The sequence below is a fragment of the Tiliqua scincoides genome, chromosome 3 (assembly GCF_035046505.1).
Source record: "Tiliqua scincoides isolate rTilSci1 chromosome 3, rTilSci1.hap2, whole genome shotgun sequence".
NCBI classification, from domain to species: domain Eukaryota; kingdom Metazoa; phylum Chordata; class Lepidosauria; order Squamata; family Scincidae; genus Tiliqua; species Tiliqua scincoides.
The window spans coordinates 64,528,898-64,552,410 of NC_089823.1; the positions used below are offsets into that span (position 1 = coordinate 64,528,898).

At 41.7% G+C, this 23,513-nt stretch overlaps 1 protein-coding gene across 1 annotated transcript; it reads right to left on the bottom strand.

Moving 5' to 3' along the window:
• Positions 1-750: 750 nt before the first annotated feature.
• Positions 751-21,611, bottom strand: TMPRSS2 (transmembrane serine protease 2). Its single transcript, XM_066621297.1, has 12 exons — positions 21,603-21,611; positions 18,529-18,766; positions 18,090-18,176; positions 10,900-11,019; positions 9,599-9,728; positions 6,972-7,082; positions 5,506-5,549; positions 4,709-4,883; positions 4,051-4,226; positions 2,761-2,856; positions 2,076-2,218; positions 751-918 (listed from the first exon to the last, which is right to left on the bottom strand). The coding sequence occupies exons 1-12, from the start codon at positions 21,609-21,611 to the stop codon at positions 751-753; spliced, it is 1,497 nt and encodes a 498-aa protein (XP_066477394.1).
• Between the last annotated feature and the right edge of the window lie 1,902 nt (positions 21,612-23,513).

A 23,513-nucleotide genomic window follows, 5' to 3' on the forward strand; every position in this document is an offset into this window, starting at 1 on the left:
AATGATGATCTAGCATTCATTCCTCTAGAGAAGGGAACAGACCATCAACAACAGAAGCATAACATGCAGCAAAAGTCAGTAAGAGCCTGACAGTTCTGCAGAGAGTGTACAGAATCGCCAAGCCTCCTTGGCAATCTTTTTGGGTGCAGCCCACAATGCTGACATTCACCATCCACAGGTGGGGAGATATGGCATGGCAGGAGATGGGGAATGTTAGGTGAAAAATTAAAGCTGGGTCCATTCTATGACATTTCACACTTTTAGTCTAACAAAAAGGAGTTAATTTTCAACTTCCATCTTTTGAAGATATTAATGAGTGACCAGTGCTTGTAATGCAACAGAACCACCAACAGCCATCACATCACCTCCTAAACAGGCTCCCATAGCATCAGGAAGAAGCTGCCCTGGTCTTGCAACCTCTACTTTCCACCACAGCTGCTGCTTGGGACAATAGACTGCAAGGCAGGGAAGGCCCACTCTAATCATCATTTTTCATTGGGTATTTTCCCAATTATTTTCTGCCATTTCACAAGGTGGGCAATCCTGATTTGCCCCCACCATGCACTAAAGGAGGAGAGGAGTTCCAAGGTTAAGCCCACTTCAGGGAGTGAACAACTATATGATTGGCTTTAATTAAGAATGGCCCAATTTATATTTGGAGCAAATTGTCTTGCATGTTTATCGTGTGGTGCATGGGCAATGAGCAACAAACTTAAGTTGCAAAAGTGCCAGCACTTTTTAAAATTATTATTATGACTGAGTTACCTGCATATTTCTGTAAATCCAGTCTGTGAACCGAGTCATGTTACCATAAACTCCAGGTTTAAATGGACCAGCACAGCCTGATCCCCAACTTGTGTCACCAACTAGCCACCACAATGAGTCTTTCAGAGTTACCAATGGACCACCACTGTCACCCTAAAAAAAAAAAATACAACCCATAAACTTATTGCAATCTTGTCACAATCAAGTTAAAAGAAATAATCGACTGATTTCTGAACAATAGAAATACAGTAGACCCTCAGTATCCGTGAGAATTGGGTTCTAGCAATCCCTCCCCGCATGGATACAGATATCCGCAGATAAAATGGAACTGGAGTTCCATTTTACAAAAGTAAAAATCAGTAAGAAAATAGCCTTCCCTTTGTATTACAAAACTGTGCCATTTGAAGGGCTGTAGAGCAGTCTTCTGCTGTAAGCCACTTCTGTGTCACATGGCCCACCTCCCTTGGCCCTGGGTTACCCCAGAATGCATCACACGGCCTGGAAGTGGCTTACAGGAGTGCAAACACTCCCCTGCAAATGGTGCAATTTGGGAGCTAGAAGGTAGGGAAGGCTATGTTCTTACCCATCTTTACTTTTAAAAATGTTTTAAAACATCTCACATCCATAGATACTGAAATCTGCGAGTGCTGGATTCCTAGATAAAACAGGTCCACTGTATTTGTAATATATCCATAAACAATTAAATTCAGTGAATCTTTATTGGCATAGTACAACAATCATATGATAAACACATAAACATCCACCAAAAAAAAAAAATCAAACCCATGCATCAACCATATTCATTCCTCTGTTTAGCCATCAATTTCAGGAATCTTGCAACCCTCCAAAAGTCTTATCCTCCACCATAAGAATGCACCCAATCTTATCCTGACCAGATCACCCACTTATCTTTGCCAAAACTGGATCTAAATATATTAAACATGATCCAAATATATTATACAATGGGCAATATAGGATCACAAACACTAAAGTTTCAGTCCCGTCCCCCCCCCCCAGTTGACAGGCACACCGTCTCTCAGCGTAAGGAATCCCATTAAATCTGCCAGTTCTTAAATTTTTCTGACAGTGGCCAGATTTTTAGAATTTTAGAGGGGGAAATCAGTCAGTAGAAATGGCAGAATCTTTGGGGAAAAAATTATTCTACATCTAGAAAATAATTTCTCCATATTTACAAATCAGTTCAATATCTTTTTCAATTATCTATTTGTTATCATTTGCATTTTACAGACCTCAGAGATTCGAGTTAGAATCTGAAATGGTTTCACATTTAACAGAAAAAAAACTATTACCTGACAAGAATCCACTTTTCCTTCTAAGTAACCGGCACAAATCATAGTAGGCAAAATGAGTCCATTATAGAAAAATATGCCATTGCATGTAGATGAATCAATTAATGGTACAGATGCAGCATTCAGTTCTACTGAAGTGTTACCTAAAGTTTAAAAAGGGCACAAGAATGATACATTAAGACCCATCCAAAATCCAGCTGCTAGAACAATATCAGGGGGTCAGCCAAGTGGGGCACTGGCCCAGGGCCCATCTGGTCAGACTGACCTCTGAACCCTCAGTACTGATGGCTATGCTAGTGCACCACTGGGGGCGGGGGAGGCATCATGGAAAACTCAGTGCAGGGCTTTTCCCTGGGACCCCAACACTATTTGATAAACCATAAAACAAAAGCAAGAGAATGTCAAGGTGTTGACAATCTTGCACCTTTTCTGTTCATTTCAACTAGTTTCATGAATATTAGAGAGAGCCAGGATGACCCCCCACCAACACATCCAAGTATTGCTCAGCCACTATACAAACCTGATTCTGGCACTGCTAACATATGGCCATAACAGCTCATTTGACATGACATACTACTATAAGCAATTACAGAATTGTGCAACATTTTCCACTTAGGGGCCTTGTGTACATGAACTGATGCAGACTTAAAAACAAACGCCAGGTTTTGCTGGTAACCAACTTTACCTCCTTGGTGTTTTGCTCCCCATCCAGTTATCCAACACTTTTGTTCCGGCTGAAACATCATTCCAGGGTTGGGCAAACAAACCGGCCTTATAAGTTCTGAGGCAAAAACATTGTCAGTCAGTAACTGTGCCTGAACAGAGTTTGATAGAAGAAGCAGGCTCAGTATAGGGATGATTTCCAAGCACAGCCTTGGGCCTTTCAGATTTAGCGCTAATTTCTAGAACTCTTGTTTCCTAGCATAAAACTAGCTACTTGGATCATAATCACCACATGAAAGTTGTGAAGAGAGAATGCTTTTAGTCAACAGGATATACTTCAAGGCAGAGGAGCAGATGTGAATACAGCAAGTGAAAATCTGACAATATGAGAACAGGCTGAATACATAAGCTACACTCAAGATTTATCCCCTCACCTTCCCTTACATACATACAGAGGATGAAAAGTTGGAGAAAAAAGTCAGGTATTGCCCCACAGACCACACATATTTCATGTACAGCATGATGCACTTAATTTCTGCAATATTTCCTATAGAATGTGAGGTTTTCTACTCTTTTCCAAGTGGGCTCAGAATACCACAGAAACAATTCTTGTGGAGGTTAACAGAGAAACTTACAGAACAGATGGCTGGTCCTTCAAAGCACCAATGACTCTTCACATCTTTATTATAATCATTTAGCATTGCGGTAGTGCAACCAAGTTTATACAATCTTGATTTTTAAATTGCACTGGACATGCTATAGAAAGTCTGGATATTACCCTCGTGTGTAACCTATGTAGTCCTAGCCCTAAGTCTATCCAATTTTCCTTACCTGTATCTGTAATAAATAAAGCATTATAAAAAAAAAAAAGAAAGTCTGGATATTATAGTCGTGTCCCCCCAAAACAGGGTGACCAGGTGTCATAACCGCAAAAGAGGACCAGACACCCCAATATGTAGGACATTCAAGCAAAATGTAGGAATGTAGGACATGACAAAATAAAAGCCAAAAACATTCATCTATTGATTTCATGTTAATTTAAACACTATATTACTTATTATTAAATTTAAAACTATATTATATATCGTTTATTACATATAGGGCACAATCCTAAGCAGGTCTATTCAGAAGTAACTCCTATTGTGTTCAATGGGACTTATTCCCAGGAAAGTGAGGATAGGATTGCAGCCATTAATTACTAGAAGGTTATGCGCTGTCTGCAGGGACCCGCTCACAGGGAAAAGGAGGACATTTAATTTTTTTTCCAGGACATGAGGTGAAAAAAGAGGACATCTGCCCCCCCAATACATACCATCAAAAAACAGAGAAGATTGTAACTTCATAAGGGCAACGTCATTGTTCTTAGTAGATGGATCATAGTTCGGATGAGAAATTATTTTGGCTACTCTGTACCCCCGAGAAGAAGACATTGCCAACTGTGACAGAATTCCAGCATAAACGCTCCATTGGTGTGAATCAGAATATACCCTACAAAGCAGAAGTAAGGCTAGCTTATTTCCACTTCAGTATAACTCATGTTACTGCCGCATCAACATTTAAGTGCCAAGGATGCCAAGAAGCTAACATATTTGGGTTCCAACCCTATATAGGTAGGACAGAAACTATGCATGCACGTCATAGGGATTAACACAGTGGGGTGGAACAATCACTTTTGAGTCAGGACCCCCTGGGGGAGAGCAAAAAAAAACAACTCAAGAAAAACGCACAACAAAGCAGCTGCAAAATATGATCAAAGAGTATTACATGAGACACCTGACAGGTGGTATCTTCTCAGTTCAGTTATGCTCTGTCCATGCCATTTCAACAGGACTCAGGGACACACTGCAAATTATATATTTCTCCTTTTTAAAAGCCGATTTCAAATTCTACATACAAAATCCCAAGATGCACACAGACTTGAAATGAAAAGCCATGTGGAAAAAAAACACCATAAACTGTTTTGGACTCACCCTTCGACACAGTGAGCTGCTGTTACTATCCATTCAGGAGTGATAATGGACCCTCCGCACAGATGAACTCCGTGGGTATGAAGACTGACTTGCCATGGCCAATCACCAGGAAAGGCAGCATTTCCACCCACAATTCTGTTTCGAGCTGATGCACGTTTATTCGAGAGGCCACAATCTTAAAACAAAGGAGATGTTTCAGGGATAGTCTCTCACTCACACAATATGTGGCCTGTTTTACTTCTAGGAGCTAAAAAGGACATGTATGGCTTATTCCATTTTAGGATCATTACCAGCCACCGTATGAGGCAGTTTAGACAAAATAACTTTCCCAAGGCCACCCAACACAATTAATGGATAAGTGTGTAGTTGAACCCAGCTCTCCCCAGTCCCAAGTCCAATGTTATCCACTATACTCTATAATCAGTTCTCTGGTCCTCTAATCAGTATGGTCACTTTTCATCTCACTCAGTATGTACATTAGAAATATAGATAATTTAATTTAAGAGGTTCCAACTTAGCGGAAGAGATAACAGTTGCTCTCCTCTGATATAAAATCAGGGCAATTTTATATTGCAGCCCTTGCCATGGGGCTATCTCAACTGAGCTCAGAATCTCAACAAAAAGAAGGGTAGAACAGGTGGCCATTTTACCATAGCCTATTCCCCCAGTTTCTTAAAAATAATCTGCAACTAGATCTTATTTTACAGTGAGGGAAAATTGGATTCTTTATTCACAATACAGACTAATGTTTATCTAAACAGAGGTAATTAAAAGTAAAATAAAATTACAATACTTACCTATGCATCGCACAGAGACCACGCTTCCTGATGGACACCATAAACTAGAACATGAGCAGAGAGAATGAGTCTTATTTCCACCCATGTTTGAAGATGCAAGCCCTCCTTCACAAGCACATTACTGTGAGCCACTTCAATCCTATGCTACAGGGTTGTACAAGTAGATGATATGGGTGAGGCTAATCATGTAGATCGTCCCTATCAGAGCAGCATCCCTTCTCCCAGAAGGGAACCAATTTTATGATAAGAACCTAAATGTAAGCTCCACGGATGTGGCTGCATTATTCATATGCACACCCCTGCAGCACAGATCACATCATGTTACAGTGGCAGGATCCTGTACTCCTTGGTGCAGGTTGCCAGGCACCAGTCATGAGTTCCATCTGCAGAAACATCTTTCCCCTTCTATTGAGAAGGAACTTCTAGGACTCTAATAGTTAGAGGTGCTTGAAAATTGTGTTATTTTACTCAGAAGTAAGCTCATTGTGTTCAGTAAGACTTGGGCTCTAATCCTATCTTATTCACTGGAAACAAACACCTCTATCTATGGGATATCTGCTTTTCTACTGTCTTGCAATTTATAGCAGAACCATCAGTGGACAAAGTACTGTGCAGTTCTAATGGAGAACTCTAAAACATATCTAGTATGACGTACCTTACCACCTGCTGTGGTATGATTTGCAGGCATGTGGGAGAGGAATCACCCTCTCCCACTGATCCTGCTAAGCTGCCTGGCTGCACAGCTCAAAGCTGAGCTCCACCCAGCTCAGAGATCAGCAACATCATTGTTGAGCATCTGGAGACAGTGTCATGCAGCAACAGAAGAGTCTGCACAGTGGCACGAACCCCTTACAGCAGTGGTTCCCAAAATGTGAGCCATGGCTCCCTGGACAGTCACAGAATCCTTGCAAAAAATTTGCTTCCCTATACAATGTATAGGACTGCAGCCCTAATTGGAAGTCACGGCCAATGGCCCGGTTGGTCAAGGGAGCAGCCAGTTGAAAAAGTCTGGGAACCAGTGCCTTACAGGAGATATTGCTCTCTGCTATTTCAGTTTTTATCTATTATGTTTTCCAATTATGATGATGAGCTGTTGTACATCACATTTTTACTGCATGGAAAGTGCCACAGTGAAAGAAGCCTCTACATGCACTTGTTTATTACAACTTTGGCATAGCTTGGGCTCTATCAATCATACTGATATATGTTGCACTCAAGGGCAGTATCCCTGAACCACAGACATATGTTCAAAACAGGACTTGACAAGAGTAGCCTAATGACTTCAAATTTTATTATGTGGGAGTTCAAAAAACTCTTTAAAAGGCGAAAGTAAAACTATTTTATAGTCTTTTTAAAAAGCAGCATTCATTTCAATATCAACAACTTCTCTGTTGCGTGACACAATTGTGCATTACAATGATTCTATGAACCACACCTATTTCAAGTAGGAAGTATAGGAATCTCACCTTTTATACAGTGTCTTATAGAAGTCTGTACTCCCAGCACTTGTATTCAGCCTCATAAAGCTAACGTTTCCAGAGATAGGTGCAATTCCCTTGCTGTTGAGATAAGTGTTCCTGCAGATGGAAAAAAGTGAACAAATCCCAGCTATTACTTATTACAGCATAATGAGTGCTGAATAAGAGCTTTAGCCAGAAAACAGATCAAGTGCTACTAAATACTTGCTCTCCCCACCAAATCTACTGTGAGAGAGCAGTGCATTATTGTGATTTTTGGGAGTCACATTTCTTGAAAGTGGGCAGAATGTATAGAAATATCATTAAACAATTTGCTTCACATCTATGTCCCTCTATACCTGTGGTCTACCTCAAATTTTACTGAAAGATTTTGTACCATGGCCGAGGTCAAGCTTTGGTTTCTTGGCCACCATTACAGCAGTCACTGCTCGAGTCACACAAAATGTCAAGTGGCTAACAGTCTAATATATTCCCTAGTAAATGCAATAAAGCATTGTCTGAATATGCTGTATGTGGGGCAGCTATAGCTTATTCTTATGCTGTAATGGTTATGTAGCAATGAAAACAGCTTGGTACTACTTTTTAGTGTGGGCAGAGCTATACTGATATAAACCAATGCTTGTAATGTTTTTGGAAAAGGCTACACATTTCTCAAATCAATTTTCTTTTTACCCAGATTTGCTCCATACCACAACTTCGTTATAAGCGCTAGATTACAGAATTAAGTTTATTGCCTCTTACACTGTCCTGCACTAGTGGAAAACTGAGAGTCAACTCAAAGGGCTGACACAACACACTAGGTCTGTGGTTCCCAAATTGGTGGGCTGCAACCCACCAGCCAGGGAAAACCCTGTTTCTGCCCCCTTAAGGGCAGGGAAGAATAAAGGCAGTGGTGTAATCACCAGGAATGTGCTGCTGCCAGGTACAAAAGGGGATTTTCAAACTTTTCACTGCACTGGTCTCCCAGGGCTCCCCAAACCTCAGAATGCCTAAAAGCAGTAATTGTGACCCTCTTCTGGTTTCATGATCACAAACTGAAAATGAGTTGTGATTGCTATTTTTAGACATTCTGAGGCTTGGGGAGTCCTGCGGAGGAATACCCAGGAGGCTGGCGCTTCAAAAAATTTAAACCCCACCTTTCATCCCTGGCAGCAGTGCAATCCTGGTGATCACATCACTGCCTTTATTCTTTGTATGCAGAGACTCAGGTGGTTTCCAGCTTCAGAGTTTGGGAGCCACTGCACTAAAGATTGTAATATTGGGTAGATCCAAACATTTTCACTCTAATTTTCTTCAAGATTTCTTTGCTAACTGTGGAGCATAAAGTATTTCATATTCTATTGACTCCCACACTCAGCTATTTCAGTTTAAGACTTCAGTTCTCAAACTGAGCATTGCCTGCAACCCCAGGGTAGTAGTTTTGCTGAAGTCATCAAAAAGCCATCCATCCTAATTACAGATTCTTCACATGCAACCACCAAGATGCATTCAAGAAATCTATTCAACTGAGGAAAAGGGGCTCCTGAAAAGCAGAGGATATCTAGAAGGGATGCTTCTATATAGTTTTAAGAACCCAACTACTTTATGATTTGCCTCATGTCTCTAGGAAATTTTAAATCCTGAAATATTGTCTAGATCAGCAGGTGACAAACCCCAGCCTGCAGGCTAGATCCAGCACCCATGAAAACCCCTCCCCTGCCTGAACAGAGCTTACCATTCCATGGATGGAGCCTGCTATCTTTCTCTCTGATCTCCCCCAAATGTAGCAACAGCCAGCCACTTCTATATTCTGTTGCCCCAGCAGACTCTGTGCCTGGATTTCCAGACAAACTCGGATGGCTGGCATGGTGTTTGGTGGAGAGAAGAAAGAAAGACAGCAGGCTCCCCCACAGAATGGTAAGCTCCGGTCACACTGGGGAGGGGTTTTTTTTTGCCATGCAGCTGTCCTGAGTTTGGAGACCACTCATCTAAATCAGTGTTTTTCAAACAGTGCCACCAGCGGTATTGAGATGGTGTCAGTGGTACAAATGGAACCCCCAGACTCCCACCACCTGGCAGCAATTCCAGCAACACAATGCAACAAGCAGAAATAGGAGGCTTGGCTTGAAGGGCAGAGCTCCAGTGTGCACTTTTCATGCATTTAAAGCAGCCTTCCCATCCACCCTGATCCGCTTATCAGTGTATGTTGTATCCCATCTGGCCTCCCAATCCACAAGTAACTGGCGATTGCAAAATTGCCAGTTACTTCCGGTGATACTTCCAGTAGGTGGATCACGCAAAGCGGTATCGCAGGGTAAAAATGATGAGAAACACTGGTCTAGATTATTGACTGAGCAGCATTCCAGGTGTGTCAACCCATTTAACAGCAGCAGGTTAACCATTTAACCTCCAGATATTCAGCAATCACATCACTGTCAAACTTCCATGTTGCCAAGCTCCATGCTGCATAGAGCTTGGCGGCCATACTACCATGCACCTTAAAGGGAACACAGACTATAAGCCCTTTGAAAAATTTATTTATGTGCACTATTCTTTAAACAATGCATGTGAGACTCTATCTGTAATGTAATGCTCAAACATGGGTGTATTCATCATGAAAGTATCAACCTACTTACTTGTTATATCCCATGTCTGTACAGGCAGTCTTCCCATAGCCATCGTTCCAGTCATCATGGCATATAGAATACCAGCCTTTGTTTTCAGATGAATAAACTTCCAAGATAAAGTCTGGTCCATAAAGCCTAACTACAGTACAAGAAATTTGCCAATGACTGTGATGTTTAATGACTAATGATTTTCACATTTCTAAAACATTTATAAGAAGAGCAAAAACTTATTAATGCAGTAGTTTATAGGCAAAGTTCCACGTGTCCTATAGATTGTGCATGATCTCTCCAACCTCTAGTGCCACACCACCACCAGCAGTGCATGGCTTCTGCTGGACGAGAGAAGTTACAAATGTCCTTATTTGTCTCTGTAAGCAGCAGCCAGCTGCCATAAAAAGAAAAGCGGGTAAACGCTAGGAAAGTGTTGATGGGACTGCAAGCCCTGGTAGAGGGCTCTTGCTGGGTCCCTGTAGTGAAATCTATGGATTGGCCCTAAGAAACTGTATGATTTGACTTGAAAACAGATTAGAAAACTTGCATCAGCTAACTGCAAATTTTAAAAAATTACTTTCACTAATTAAAAAACACATCTCCAGATGCAAGAAATGGTTGATGAAGTATTTCATTCAATTGTCTTCCAAAGGCTGAAATAAAGCATGCTTACGTTTTATTCTCTGCTTCCTTTGCACATCTGCTTGAGAACAAGAACAGTGCTCTGCAGCCATTGAGGCAATTTTATGTAGCCTGTTAGTGCAAAAGTCTAGGAATTTTCAAAAGATGACGGCTGAAAACAAGTCCCATTAAAACTCAAGGGGATGCATTTCTGAGGAGATATGAATGGGACTGCATTATGCATCTTTTAAAAGCAGCTTAATTCTAGCCCTCATGATTGTAGAAGTTTAAAATTGACAAAGAACTTGACAAAGACTAAAAAGCCAAGAGGCAGTTCATTATGTAAACTTACAAAGTTGAGCCTTATGACTGACTGTTTCCTGCTATAGCCTATTTGCACAGTAGTGGTAGAAGTACAAGAAGGTGTGTGGACAGACACAGCCATAGATAGTCTCTCACCTGTGATCCTAGCAGCAAATTACAACCTACAAATGCAAAAAAGAGGTCTAATGGCTGAAAATAATCCCAAGTTCTCTTGCAACACTTCCAACAGCTGCCATACAGAATCCAGTTTGGGAGCAGATCAACTACTTCATTAAATACTGGACATAATTAGACTGATTTTTAAAAAGAGGGAAGCAGCAGGAAGATAAAAGTCTTCCAATTTAAAAAAAACCAAACTTAGTACACACACTTACCGCAACGATTTTCATCTTCACCATTAGGGCAATCAATCATTCCATTACACCACTGAGCAGGTGTCACACATATTCCTGTAGTGCCACAGTGTATCTTGGAACCAGAACAACTGTCTGTTTCTGTAAAGAAGACAAATTGATAGAGGGAATATATTCATCTACAACCTATTTGGAGTTAATTCAAGTCACATGGACCCTTAAACTGCCTGTAGACTATGGAGCAGCATCAATCCAGTTTACATATTATGGTGAAATGGTTCCTGAGGAGCAGAATTCCATACCCTTGGCTAAGAGGGTCCGCTGTGAGGTGGATTATTTAATTGCCCACAGACTCCATTAGACCCTGCAAAAGGCAGCTGCAGGGAGAGAGCAACCTAGTCTCATACTGAAAGTAAATTAAAAGGAGTTCTGAAATAGGAAACTAGATATCCTTTTAAAGAATGAACATACGAAAAATTTGAATCAAAATAGGAGTATACCTTTAATGAATACTAATACTGAACAAGGTTGTATGAAGAAGAATATTAGAAAAGGAGCAGCATTAAATTTTATTTACTACCTTGTGGCACATTTTATGAAAGGCAGTCACTTAGTCAACCTTTGTTAATCTAAAAGCCTCAAGAAAAACTGTGAAAAGCAGCCTAAGCACAATCAATGCCAGTCACTCAAACATAGTTATAAAGTGGCAGCTTCTGACATGTAAGCAAATGAAAGTCTCTCCAATACCCAAATTCGGGCGCAATCCAAACCTGCCCTGGAGCAGGCACGCCAGGAGGCTTGCGCTGCATCCAATGCAGATTCGTTGGCTGCAGAGGCTCAGCCAGAGGCAAGGGGAAGCTCTTCCCCTTACCCCTGGGTAAGGACTGCTCACCCCAATGAGTCTCCTCGGACCTGTGCCACCTCTGGAGGTGGCACAAGTCTGAGGAGAGCGGAGCAGCTTGAAGCCACTTCGTTCTCCCCAGGGATGGGGGTTGGAATCCGGCATAACCGCCGGGTCCCAGCCCCGCCCCCCAGGGCCACCCATCGCCTACCTTCCCTCCGCCCAGAAACGTGTGCCTCCTACCTCCTCCATGCCCCCCATGCCTACCTTCGCCACTTGTGTTGGCACGGGTTCACTGACACAAGCAGCAGTGAGGAAGCCACCACAGAGGCTTCTGCTGGTCTCCGTGCATCTGCGCATCTAGATGCGCCGATGTAGCTTCCTCCCACGGAGGCACAAACGTGCTTTACGGCACGTTTGCGACCCTCCCGGGGCACTTATGCCGGCCTAAGTGCTGGTTAGGATTGCACGCTTAAATGCTCAAGAATTCTGTGTTCCATTTTCATAAAGGGCAGGCTAGTCCTGCTTCAGATTGGGCTGTTAAAACCGTCACTGAAACTCACCTGCTTCCTGAATGTGCCATCCTCTTTGTGAATCTAAAGGCCCAATTGGACCCAACCTTCCAGCACTAATGCAGCCGAGCCAAAGGGTGTGCACTGCACCAGGGGGGCAGTCATGAAGGCCTCCGAAAGAAAAGGGAACATTTGTCCCCTTTCCTTGGAGCTGCATTGGCACTGGATAAGCTTGGGCCTTAAATGTGTCAATCCAGAGCACGTACAGCACCACAAATCCTGCTTCCCTTTTGTTCTGTTAGGTAAGTGAAGCTGATCTGTGAATGGTCAAAGAAAGTCTAACATTCTGGCAGACTGCTCTGGGTATACAAAATAAGTGGCCCTAATGGCCAGTAGTTGAGTTTTACTTTTGGATTAGTTGATAAAAGTTTGGTCTACCAAAGACAGAAATGGGTCTGCATCTCAAAAAACCACATTCGTCCCTCCTTCTTCATGCAATACTGGGGCAGTATTATCAATTAAGGGGCAGATATTCCTTTCCTTTTACTAAGAAGCTATTAGGCTAACAAGTGAGACATTATGGAAGCACCCAGCATGCATCTTTCTCCTTCCTTGGGCCTTTTTTCTGCAATTTGTCCATGCTGGTTTGCACCTTTGGAAATGAACAGACATACTTGCAACATAAAAATAAGTGATCCTGTCTATTTAGACAGTCCAAGAAAATGGTGTTGAATTGGTGTTGAATTTATGAATGCCAGGGGCTGTGGCTATAATGGTGATAAGGCAGTAGTGCTCCTCCCCAGTAATAACAACAGGTATTTATATACCGCCTTTCTTGGTCTTTATTCAAGACTTTATTCAAGGCGGTTTACATAGGCAGGCTTTATTTAAATCCCTTATTAAATAGGGATTTTTACAATTTTGAAAGAAGGTTCTTTCTTTCAAGAACCACTACATTCAGGTGTTTCATTCCGATCTGGCTTCGCATTCTGGCCTCCATCCTCCCACGTTCAGAGCAGATGGAATAGCTCAGCTTCAGCTTGTCAGCTGCTTCAAGGTCGCACGGTGCCGGTGGCCTCGAACTGGCGACCTTGTGGATGTTATCTTCAGGCAGACGGAGGCTCTACCCTCTAGACCAGATCTCCTGCCCTGCAGTAGCAGCTTGCTTAACCCTTAATACACACAGTCCAATCTGCCTTGTCAGTTTCATGACCCACCAAAAACTCGGTCACAACCCACTGGTGGGTCCCGACAGTTCTAGCAATTTGAAGTAAACTAGAGGTGGAAGCTGACTGAGGTTTTTATATTGCTGGGGGATACCAAAACCCTCATTTTGTTAACAGTTGTCATACAATGGAGACAGAGCATTACAATGGAGATTGAGACGAAAGTGTGTTGAAAACTTAAGAGTGGCACAGGTATTTGTCTCAAAACCCAGGGTGCCTGGCAAAGAAGTTGGAGTTTTGAACTTTTTGTTTTGTTTGATTTTTGTAAAGAAGAAATACAGCATCAGTTTAGGAAGGAAAATGCCGAAAAAAGAATGGAAAGGAAGGCTAAATGAACCAGTAACTGAGACTTGGCATAGAACGTTCAAAGTCTAGTCTGCATATATCCAGCTGGAGGCCAAAGAAGCATTGAGCTGAGAGGTTTCAGTAGCAAGAAGCATGAACACAGGTTGGTCAGGTCACAGAGCTGCAGTCTAGCCACTCAGCCAAAGTAGGAGAATGTTCACAGGATACTGCTGCAAGACTCCTTTATACAATATTGAAAATCAAGATGAAAGAAGATGAGTTTGGGGGAATTTGCTGCTGACTATGAATTTTCTGAAGACAAGCCCATACTTGACACTAGAAGCAACCCCGGCTTGAAGCTCTTGTGCATGAGAAGGATTGAAAATCCTGTACAGGTGGAGCCTATTTATCCGCGTTAGTTCCATTCCGTGACTTGGCGCGATTAACAAAAAACATGTTGTGCTAAATTCCATAGAGTTACGCAAATACACTGCAGCCTGACACTTCCAGATGGAAGGAAACTAAGACAGCTGTTATCAATCCCCTCCCCTCCGCACCGCACTCAGCCTTCCCCATTGCCAGCTGGGATGCTGATCTTTTAAGAGTCCAGCCCTATGTGTTTCTACTCAGAAGTAAGCCCCATTGTAGTCAATGGGGCTTACTCCCAGGAAAGTGTGGAGAGGATTGTAGGCTAAATCTCATGCTTTGCATGGTGGGAAGGCTTGCTTGTGTCCATGATAGCCTGCACCATGGGGGGGGGTGTCACCATGAGACACACCCACCCCATTTGCATTGAGACAAATCCGCAGAAAAAAAAAAGGGATGCCATTCTGCCTTGCTAAGGGGGAAAGCGCAGAGTGGCAGCTTCTCCAAGTAAGCAAAGTATACAAAATGGCAAGGAGCCTGCAAAAGCAACTTATAAGCTCACTCCAAGAAAGACAAAGATTACTGTGTTACCTGAAACTGGTGTGGAGACATCTAGTGGCAACATGCAAACAGTACAAGCTTCTAAAGAGGAAAAGACAAAAATCTTGTGTGATCCCAAAATCTGCATGTTAGATTTATAAAAAAAGAAAAAGAAAAATGATTTCCTTGTACCTGTTGAGGAGATGCCTTATCATCCAGGAGAACTTATGCATGAAGAGCTTTCAGCTGCTGCTGCAGTATTTATTTATTTGTAACAAGTATTGATTTTGGTAATAAAGGTTGCCTTGAATTTTCAGCAACTGATGCAACTTGAAACAGAAACCCTTTGTTCAATTATACCCTGTATGTGAAGAACTCTTTAGTACTAACATTGTGTTTTCTTTCATGATGCCAGAGTGCCAAGAAAAATATGGGGAAGTGTAGTTGTAAACCCCACATAGATACACAAATGTCATGCTGCTAAATAGTTGTGTTCCCTTTTTAATCTAGGCAAGAAGAGACCCAGGTCAGACAAAGCTAGTGATCATTTATGGAAAACCTTGTTACTGTGCAGTGAGCCTTTGCTAGAGCTCACATAATCAAACATAAAAACATAAAAAAGAAAGCAGGATAATAAGCAACAGCAAGTTGCTTAGCAAGAAATATGCAACAGCAAGAACAGCAAGAAGCAAGAAATATGAATCCCAGCACAGAATCCTCTGCTCCCCACATCAGCAGCCAAACAAAATTGTTTCCCAAAAAAGCAGAATGAAAACACTGTCATTATGTCTGTTTTATATGAGTAGTAAAAGAAATCAAAAAATGTTTACAATATTGTTCAGAAATTCACTTCAGGCTAGTGAAGAAGATCCTGTACACTGATAAGAGGCCACTGTTATTCTGTGTTATGACAATATCTGTATTCTATCCTCACTATAAGCAAGGTCCAACACTCAAGCTGCATCAAAGCTCTCAGCTCTAACCATTTGGTGAAAATACGTGGTTAGAAGCTTGGAGGGGCTCCAAATCACTTCTAGAAGAACAGGCTTTGCTACATCCAGATGTATTCATACGTTAATTGATCTTGGAGAAAGGGATGCTTCAACTCCATATGTATAAAGTGTCTATAGCTGTAATGAGATCTGATTTACCCAGAAAACTTAGGGGGAAAATGTTGATTTTTTTGATAAATTATGAAAACTTAGAAGTGAATTCTTTGAAGGAATAGATTTGAGAGATGAACCTGACCCTATACAAGTGCTAAAGAAATTCTGTGTTTTGAAAAGGGATTTCATATATACATTTTTGGAGTATCAGTTTTTAAATTAGACTGTTTTCAAAAAGACTCTAGAAAAAGTTCTATTCAGCTTCTAATGCGAATCTTTCAAATGCCTTGAAATTGGGTTTGCTTTTGCTATGATCCAGGAAGAGTGTGTGTGCATGTGTAAGTGTAAAGTTTTGCAACTACCTAAAGGGAAATACCTTTAAGTAATTAGGATTTAGGAAGGTACAGACCCCTTCAAAGAAACCCAGAAAAGGAACCTGCAGATGTAGAAAGAACAAACCAAGAATTGGTTGCAATTCTTATATTCACTAACCTTGCACTTAATCTACCCGTTTGCATGAACGTAGGACTATTTCTTCCATGGATTTAGAGGGGTTATATCACTGCTAGAGAGGGGCTTAATTCTCCAAGAAGATGTTGTGCTCTGTTTTAATCCTTGCTGAATACCTTGATTTATTATATTTTACTAGATCTAAGCATTTTGCATGTCCCTTCTCTAAGTTACAGTAGGAAGGTAATCACTGTAAATCATACAAGAATGTATATCTTAACATAGTGTTCTGATAAACACCTTAGACTGATATTCTTCTAAGCAGGAGTATATGAAGGAAATTAGTTGAATGTTTAAAGTTTGTTCAACTAATGTGACCAGCTCCACATATCTAAGGTGTAAGAACCTAATTGGAAATTGCCTACTTGCTTGGGGGGGGGTGTGTGTGTGCATGCACCTGTGAAATCACCCTCCTCCACATTCATCCTATTGAATAAGACACATTTGAGTGTGAGCGATCTGTAAATGGTTAAAGCAGAAGTTCTCATTTTGGTCTCTGGAGCCCTTTATACTCCTAAAGGGGAGCCCAAACTGATACATGTATGGGGAATCCTGGAGTGCCTGGGGATTCCTGGGGAATCCTGGAGATGCATGTATGGGGAATCCTTGGTACAGCACCAAGCTCAACGCTGAATACTGGTGAAGAGCCAGAACAAGAGGAGAATGAGGAGGAAGAAGAGCAATGAACAAGGGAAGCAACAGGCATGGACAAGCAAATGGTCATGGAGCCCCTGAAGGGGTTTCAGGGAGCCCAAGGGCTCCTAGGAGCACACTTTGAGAAAAGCTGTACTGAGCAACTTCCTGACAGACAGTACTGTATGCAGAGCGGTTGCCTTAGGCCAGTAGTTCACTCAAGTTCCTCTCTGAACAACCACCACTGATCAGCTGGTACAAGTACTAAGGGCAGGGGAACATGATGTTCAAAAGTGCATTTGTCCCTCTTAATTCAAGACTGGGACTTTTTTCTATTAAAAAGCAGATCCGGGAGATAGGTCTTTTTTTGGCATAAGAGTGTCCAGATGTGGGACATTCCAAAACAAAACAGCCTCCTTCACACCTTTTTTGGTACCATGACTAACATGAGCTGGTCCACAGCTTTAGAAACGGGGTGAAGAGACCAACTTTGAACAACACAGGAGACCCCTTGCTCATACACAACCCCAGGCAGACACACAATGCTTAAGTTGTTTAGAATTGTTTTATTTTTATTTATTTAAAATATTTATACTCCACCTTTCTCTTGACAGAGCAAATGCCCAAGACAGCTTACTATTTCAGCCTTTTTTTTTTTTAAAGGCATTTTTATGTCTTTGGGTCACATTTTTTTTAATGCTACATAAGCTCAAATTTCCTTACTCATTTTTCTTGTTTGCAGTGCCTCGTGGGTTTCTACTCCTACACCAGCATTGGTCACTATGTAAGAAATTACTTCCCAAACGATTTCAGAGTTCTTTTTGGTTTTTAGAAAGCAAACAGTTAACAAGTCATTCTAGCAGCCTGGGAAAGTTAGATGAGTTTTGGAAGCCCTAAAACTACCATTTTATCCGTAATAACCATAGATAATGGGATATAATGTCAAAGATGTCACTGCAAGACCATTACACTAAGTTCATTTCAACCTTAATAAGCCTTAAGGTGCAGAATACAGGTGTGGAGAAAAGAAAGGAGGGTGACAAAGCAATCATAAGCTAGGGTATATTTATAATTTTAAAATGATTTGGTCATTGAGTAGAAAAATCACCATTCAGGTTTAGCAAGACATGAATTGTGTCATGTGATTTTTGGCAGAAGATTTCAGATAGGCATAAAAAAAATGCATCCTTACCAAAGTACCAGATGAGGACACCTGCAATTGCAGCTCCTACTAGTATTATTACTATTGACAAAATGAGGATCAGAGCTTTTCTAGTTTCTGCAAGTTAAATGGGAAAAATGATAGTGTTATTAGATTACAGAGTCTCCCTACACTTCTGTTAGCATCATTTTAAAGGTAAGACATTTTTAAAAATTCCATGACCTTAGCAACTCACTGAACCTCCATGCTCCGAAAGGAAGTCCCATCCCCCCTCTCATAGTTAAAAGGAAAAAACAGAAGCCTGAGCAGCTGACAAAATGAAACTTTTTTAAAATTATTTTTAATCTCATGAAGTTAGGTGGGTCCCAATAGAGTGTTGTTTAAAAAGTGGGTCCCGGTGCTAAAATGTTTGGAAACCACTGCTCTAATTACATGAAATCTCAGTTAATAGCTTGGAAGCACAGCTTACTTGGCATACAGGTCTTTGAAGATGATGGGGTTGGCTGTACTATTGTTGGCACTGGAGTTGACTGATGAGTAGAAACTCTTGGGACATAGTGTGGCACAGATGGAGGATAATGTGGAGGCACCGATGGAAGATAGTGAGGAGATGAAGAAGGCAGATACACATTATAACCACCGAAATGCCTTGGAGGACCAAAGTTCTCTGGCTGATAGGCATAATTTTCGTAGTATGGAGGGGGCCTCTAAAATGATTGAGTGAAAGAACATTAGTACAAAAAGCAGGTGCAATGATCAAGGAAGTGTCACAGGGAACAGTTCAAACAAGATACAAACCCTGATATCTCTCACTTTACGGTGTCCCATTAAAGTTAATGGGGCAATTTTCAGAAGTAGCAAATGCAAACCATATTATAAATTAAATGAATTTAGAGTGCAAAATAGATTTGCATAAAACCATTTTGTGATACACCCTCTCATCTCTGGTTTAATGTTGAAACCAATGGTCTCACTAGGTGTTTATGTTTTCAGAAGCATGTGTTTTAAGATGATGGAGTTATGAAAAAGTGTGTTCAGTGGAAGTGAACATGTTTTTCATGTTGAATGGATCAGGTTCCAAATGAGACCAAGCCATATTCAGTATAAGGCAACTACCTATGTAGAAGCTGAGAAAATATCTTGACCAAGTAGCATATATTTTCAATGGTTTTTAAACATTTTTTTTTCTTAACCTGCAAAAGTTGTGATGAACTGTTTTTTCCAAACTACTCTTGCCATAGTAATTTGAGGCTTTTATTGCAATTCTCAGTGCAATTCTTATCATCTCACAGTGTCAGTGCAATTCTTTAACTTAGCAGTGAAAAGACTTGTTCTCTTTTTTTATTCACTTGACAAAGCCCCATTCTAAACTTTAATTAAGGATACTATAACTACCCTCCTTAATAGTTGCTAACTCTATATTGTATTTAGGGTTGTAAATCACACTAGCCCAGCGGTTCTCAAACTCCCAGGGAGTTTGAGAACCGCTGTAAATGTGTGCAGGGGAGCGGGAAAGGTAGCGGGGCGGGGTGGAAGGCAGCAACATGATTCCCAGGATTGCATCGCTAAGGGGGGGGTACAGGGGCGGGCATGTACTTAACAGTCCCTCCAGGAGCCTCCCAGGGGTGCGGGAGGCCCTGCACAACCCTCCGCAGGGCTCCCCAGGCTTTAGAAATTGGAAGTGATTGCACCCCACTTCTGGTTTGTGATTGTGCCCCCTTAGCAAAGCGATCCTGGGGATTGCGTCCCTACCTTCCACTCACCTCCACCCTTCAAGGGGACAGGGCCCTCAGGCTGGGGTGTCATGACTGCACTAGGCCATTGATTCCCAAACTTTTTAGACGCTCTAGTGGCTGCTGCCTAATTTATAAATGCCAAGGAGGAATGTGGCTGTAATGGTGATTGGGCATCAGTGCTTCCCCACCCCCGCCGCCCAAGTAGCAGCTTGTTCAACCCTTGATGCACAATCTGCCCAATCTGCCCTATCACCAAAAATTGAGTCATGACCCATTGGTGCGTCCCAGACCCACAATTTGAGAACCACTGCACTAGTCCAATCCTACAAACTGGTAATATCCTATAGAGCAGCCATTTTCAACCACTGTGCTGTGGCACAATGGTGTGCCACGAGTGGTCCACAGGTGTGCCACAGGAATTTGGGGGAAGGTCATTTATTAGTAGGACCAATGGGGCATGTCGGCCCCCACTGACAGCATGACATGCCTTGTCAATTGTCAAAAACCTGATGGTGTGTCTTGGCGATTTTAGTGCCTTGTTAGTGCGCCATGAGAAGAAAAAGATTGAAAAAGGCTGCGGTAGAGTATCTTACTAGGCTTAAGAGTTCTAGACCAGGACTGACAACCTTACTTTGTTTCCATGATCTAATCTTAGTAATTAATGATATTGTGCAACAAATTACTGACACTGCATTTCTGAGGCACCAATAGGATCATTACCAGAATTTTTTTTAAAGATCATATTAAAATTTAGTTTTAACAAGAACATCCCCAAAACACTTCTACAAAGATCACAAAATGGCACACCTGTGTTTGAAACAGATTCACTTACCTCATCTGATGTCATCTTGACTTTCAGCAAATAGGCCTTTGGCAACTTTGTGATAAACCTGTGAACAGACCACATTTGTGTTTTTTAGTAACAAAACATGGAATTGTATTTTTTTAAAAATTGCCCACTTTATCAGGAGAATCTGTCACATGGAAGCAGACATACACATGGCATGAGTTTTCATGGCTTGACACCCCATTTGTTGGAGATGACTGCATAAACTGGTAGTGCCTTGGTATCTGCAGGGGCCATTTCCACACACACACACCCTAATAGACACAAAAATTTGCAATCTCCCCACCTGATGTCCTCCAACTGCGACCAGAGCTGTGTATTCAGAGACTTTCTGACAGCCAGGGAGGCCAAGTGTGGCCTCTCTGATGTACAGGAGGCCCTCTAAGGCCTCTGGAATGCCAAAAATTGGCACTTCTGGTTCAACTTCTGGTTCAACACTCATAGTGCCTCACTTCTCCCACTCATTAGCACCTACAGTGGTGGTAGCTGCAACAGAGCCAACACATTGCCTTTCCCCAAAGCCATGGCCCACATACTGGTCTTTCCTTCACCACTGTGCTTCCAAATCCACTGCTAAGCACCTGCATGACTGCATCTCCTGCACCTCCTCCCACACTGAGACGGACCAAGTCTCTCTATTGTTGGCTGCTAAGATGGAAGGCACCCAAGGCAAGATCCTCACAGGGAAACGCTGCAGCGACAGTGGTGGCTTCTTCCCTTGTCATAGCCTTGGGGCTATGTGTTCGATCTTCCCAACACAGTAGTCCAATAAGAGGCAAACTTCAGAGAGAAAGCAGTTAGATAGGATAGGGGCTATCCCAGCCTGGAACCAACATTTCAAAAATGCAACCATCTTTGGATGCGCCTTCCTTGTAGGTTACAAACACACAACCTTTCAGACAGGTATCCAAGGTCAAGTGAAGATGGCAGCCAAATTTTCCAGATGGTCATTTACCTGACGCTGTTCATGGGCCCTCATAGGTCCCCACACATGGAGGCTACTCACCCTTGGTCTGATCAACTTTTTCCAACTGTTCTTAGACATGACACTGCTATTTAGTGCAGCTGATTTGGCACTTTGGGCAAAGTCTTACAGGTGATAAAAAACAGTTAATGTTCTTTTGAGATTTCAGAGAGGTTGGCTTTGGCCAAAGTGCGCTCTGACTTCTTGCCTGTTTTTACCATTTTCACCTTGTATGTAATTTTTAATACCGTTTTGTTACCTATACTTGTATTTGAGTTTTATTATGTTATAAGCAGCCTTGGTTGGAAAGTCACAAAAAAATTGCAGACTATAAAGCTTTTTAAAAGTTATCAGAACCAAGGTATCATGACAAGGTTGGCAGGAGAACCACTTCTGTCCAGTCACAGAAGAAATTCAATGGAATCCAAAGTGTCACTATTTTCTACCATATCATTTTTTTATTCACTAGCACACTACTATAAATTGTCATGTGGGTGACACTCTACCAGCATGGCTGAGTAACATTTCACAAAACTTGTTTTTCAGTTTTGAAACTTGATTTTAAGAATGCAGTTGTAATTTAACTGACCTGAATACTTGTTGCTTGGTCATGTTTAACAGTTGGGAGGGGGGGAAGGGAGAATCACAAACATGAGAACTTCCCTTAATCTGCATATTAAAAAAAAAAATCAAAGCACCACAATCTGTTAAACACCTTTAATAGGGACAAGGTCTTGCTCTGCTTAACATCCAATCAAAGATTTCTGGATAACTCTAAAGCTTGTTTAAGATTTGATGACACTTTAAGTACATTTTCCAGTTTCCAAATCTGTGCATATATCTTTCTTACAAAATCAGCCATGCAAGTGTGACAGTTTTTCAAACACATGAAATATACTTCTCAAAGATCGGCGTGAGCCTCAGGGCGATTTACCCATACACCAAACACAGTCCAAAAGGAATTAACCACCATCATACTACTCAAAAGCAGCTCCAGGGGTACTGAACTTGTAAGTATGCTACCAGAATGTTCCCTTTGGGCATGCACCTGTATGTGTGACGTGAAGCACCACACATACATTAACTTCTGCACTGTAAAGCGACATGCATTTCCACTATTTTTTATTAATTTATACAAAACCCCAGAAGTGTCAGGAACTGAAACTTGGTTTCAATTGAAACTCAATTGAAACTTGGTTGCTACAAACACAGTGTGGGCTTTGGTCAAGCTCTCACTTCATTTTCCTGTTTTTCCCCATATCTGAACAAGATAAGAAAACACACACACTGCAGGAGAATCACTTTGTGGTCAAGGCTGTGTGTCTTCCATGATAACATGGCAAGCAGAGAATTTGGTTTCAGCATCCTTAATCTCAGCTTTCATTTCTTAAAAAGGCAAAACTCTAGCCCAGCAATTTTCAGCCATGGTGCTGCAGGCACATTGGTGTGCCATGAATGGTCTGCAGGCATGCCACAGGAGTTTGGGGGAGGGTCATATATTAGCAATGCTGTTGGGGGATGCGGGAGTCCCTCTGCCAGCAGTGCTGTAGGCCTTGTCAATTGTTAAAAAGCTGATGGTTTGCCTTGACAATTTTAGGGCCTTCTCAGCATGACAATGAGAAGAAAAAGGTTGAAAATAGCTGCTCTAGCCCCTATGGCTATGAGGAAAGGCACAAAAGTATGCAAAGGAACAAGGAGAGTCTCAGCAGGACTTCCAGGAAGCCAGCTTTAGAGCTGCATAATCCCCCCTGCAAGCAGAATATCATTTGTTAATGCTACGTAAATATAAATGTTATTATGGCTTGCAAAACTGATTTCTACATTGTTAGGCTAAATGCCAAATAATTCTTCTGCAATGGAGATTTTTGGGTTACCAGTCCAGGATGTTTCCTTAAATGGGAGCAGAT

Bases quoted from the DNA above. Each gene is read 5' to 3' on its own strand.
- TMPRSS2 (XM_066621297.1), bottom strand. The intron at 4,227-4,708 runs GTGAGTCCAAAA...TCTGCTTTGTAG, and splicing joins GCAGCTCACTGTGTCGAAGG to GGTATATTCTGATTCACACC. The intron at 2,857-4,050 runs GTATGTATTGGG...TTTTTGCCTCAG, and splicing joins ATCTTCTCTGTTTTTTGATG to AACTTATAAGGCCGGTTTGT.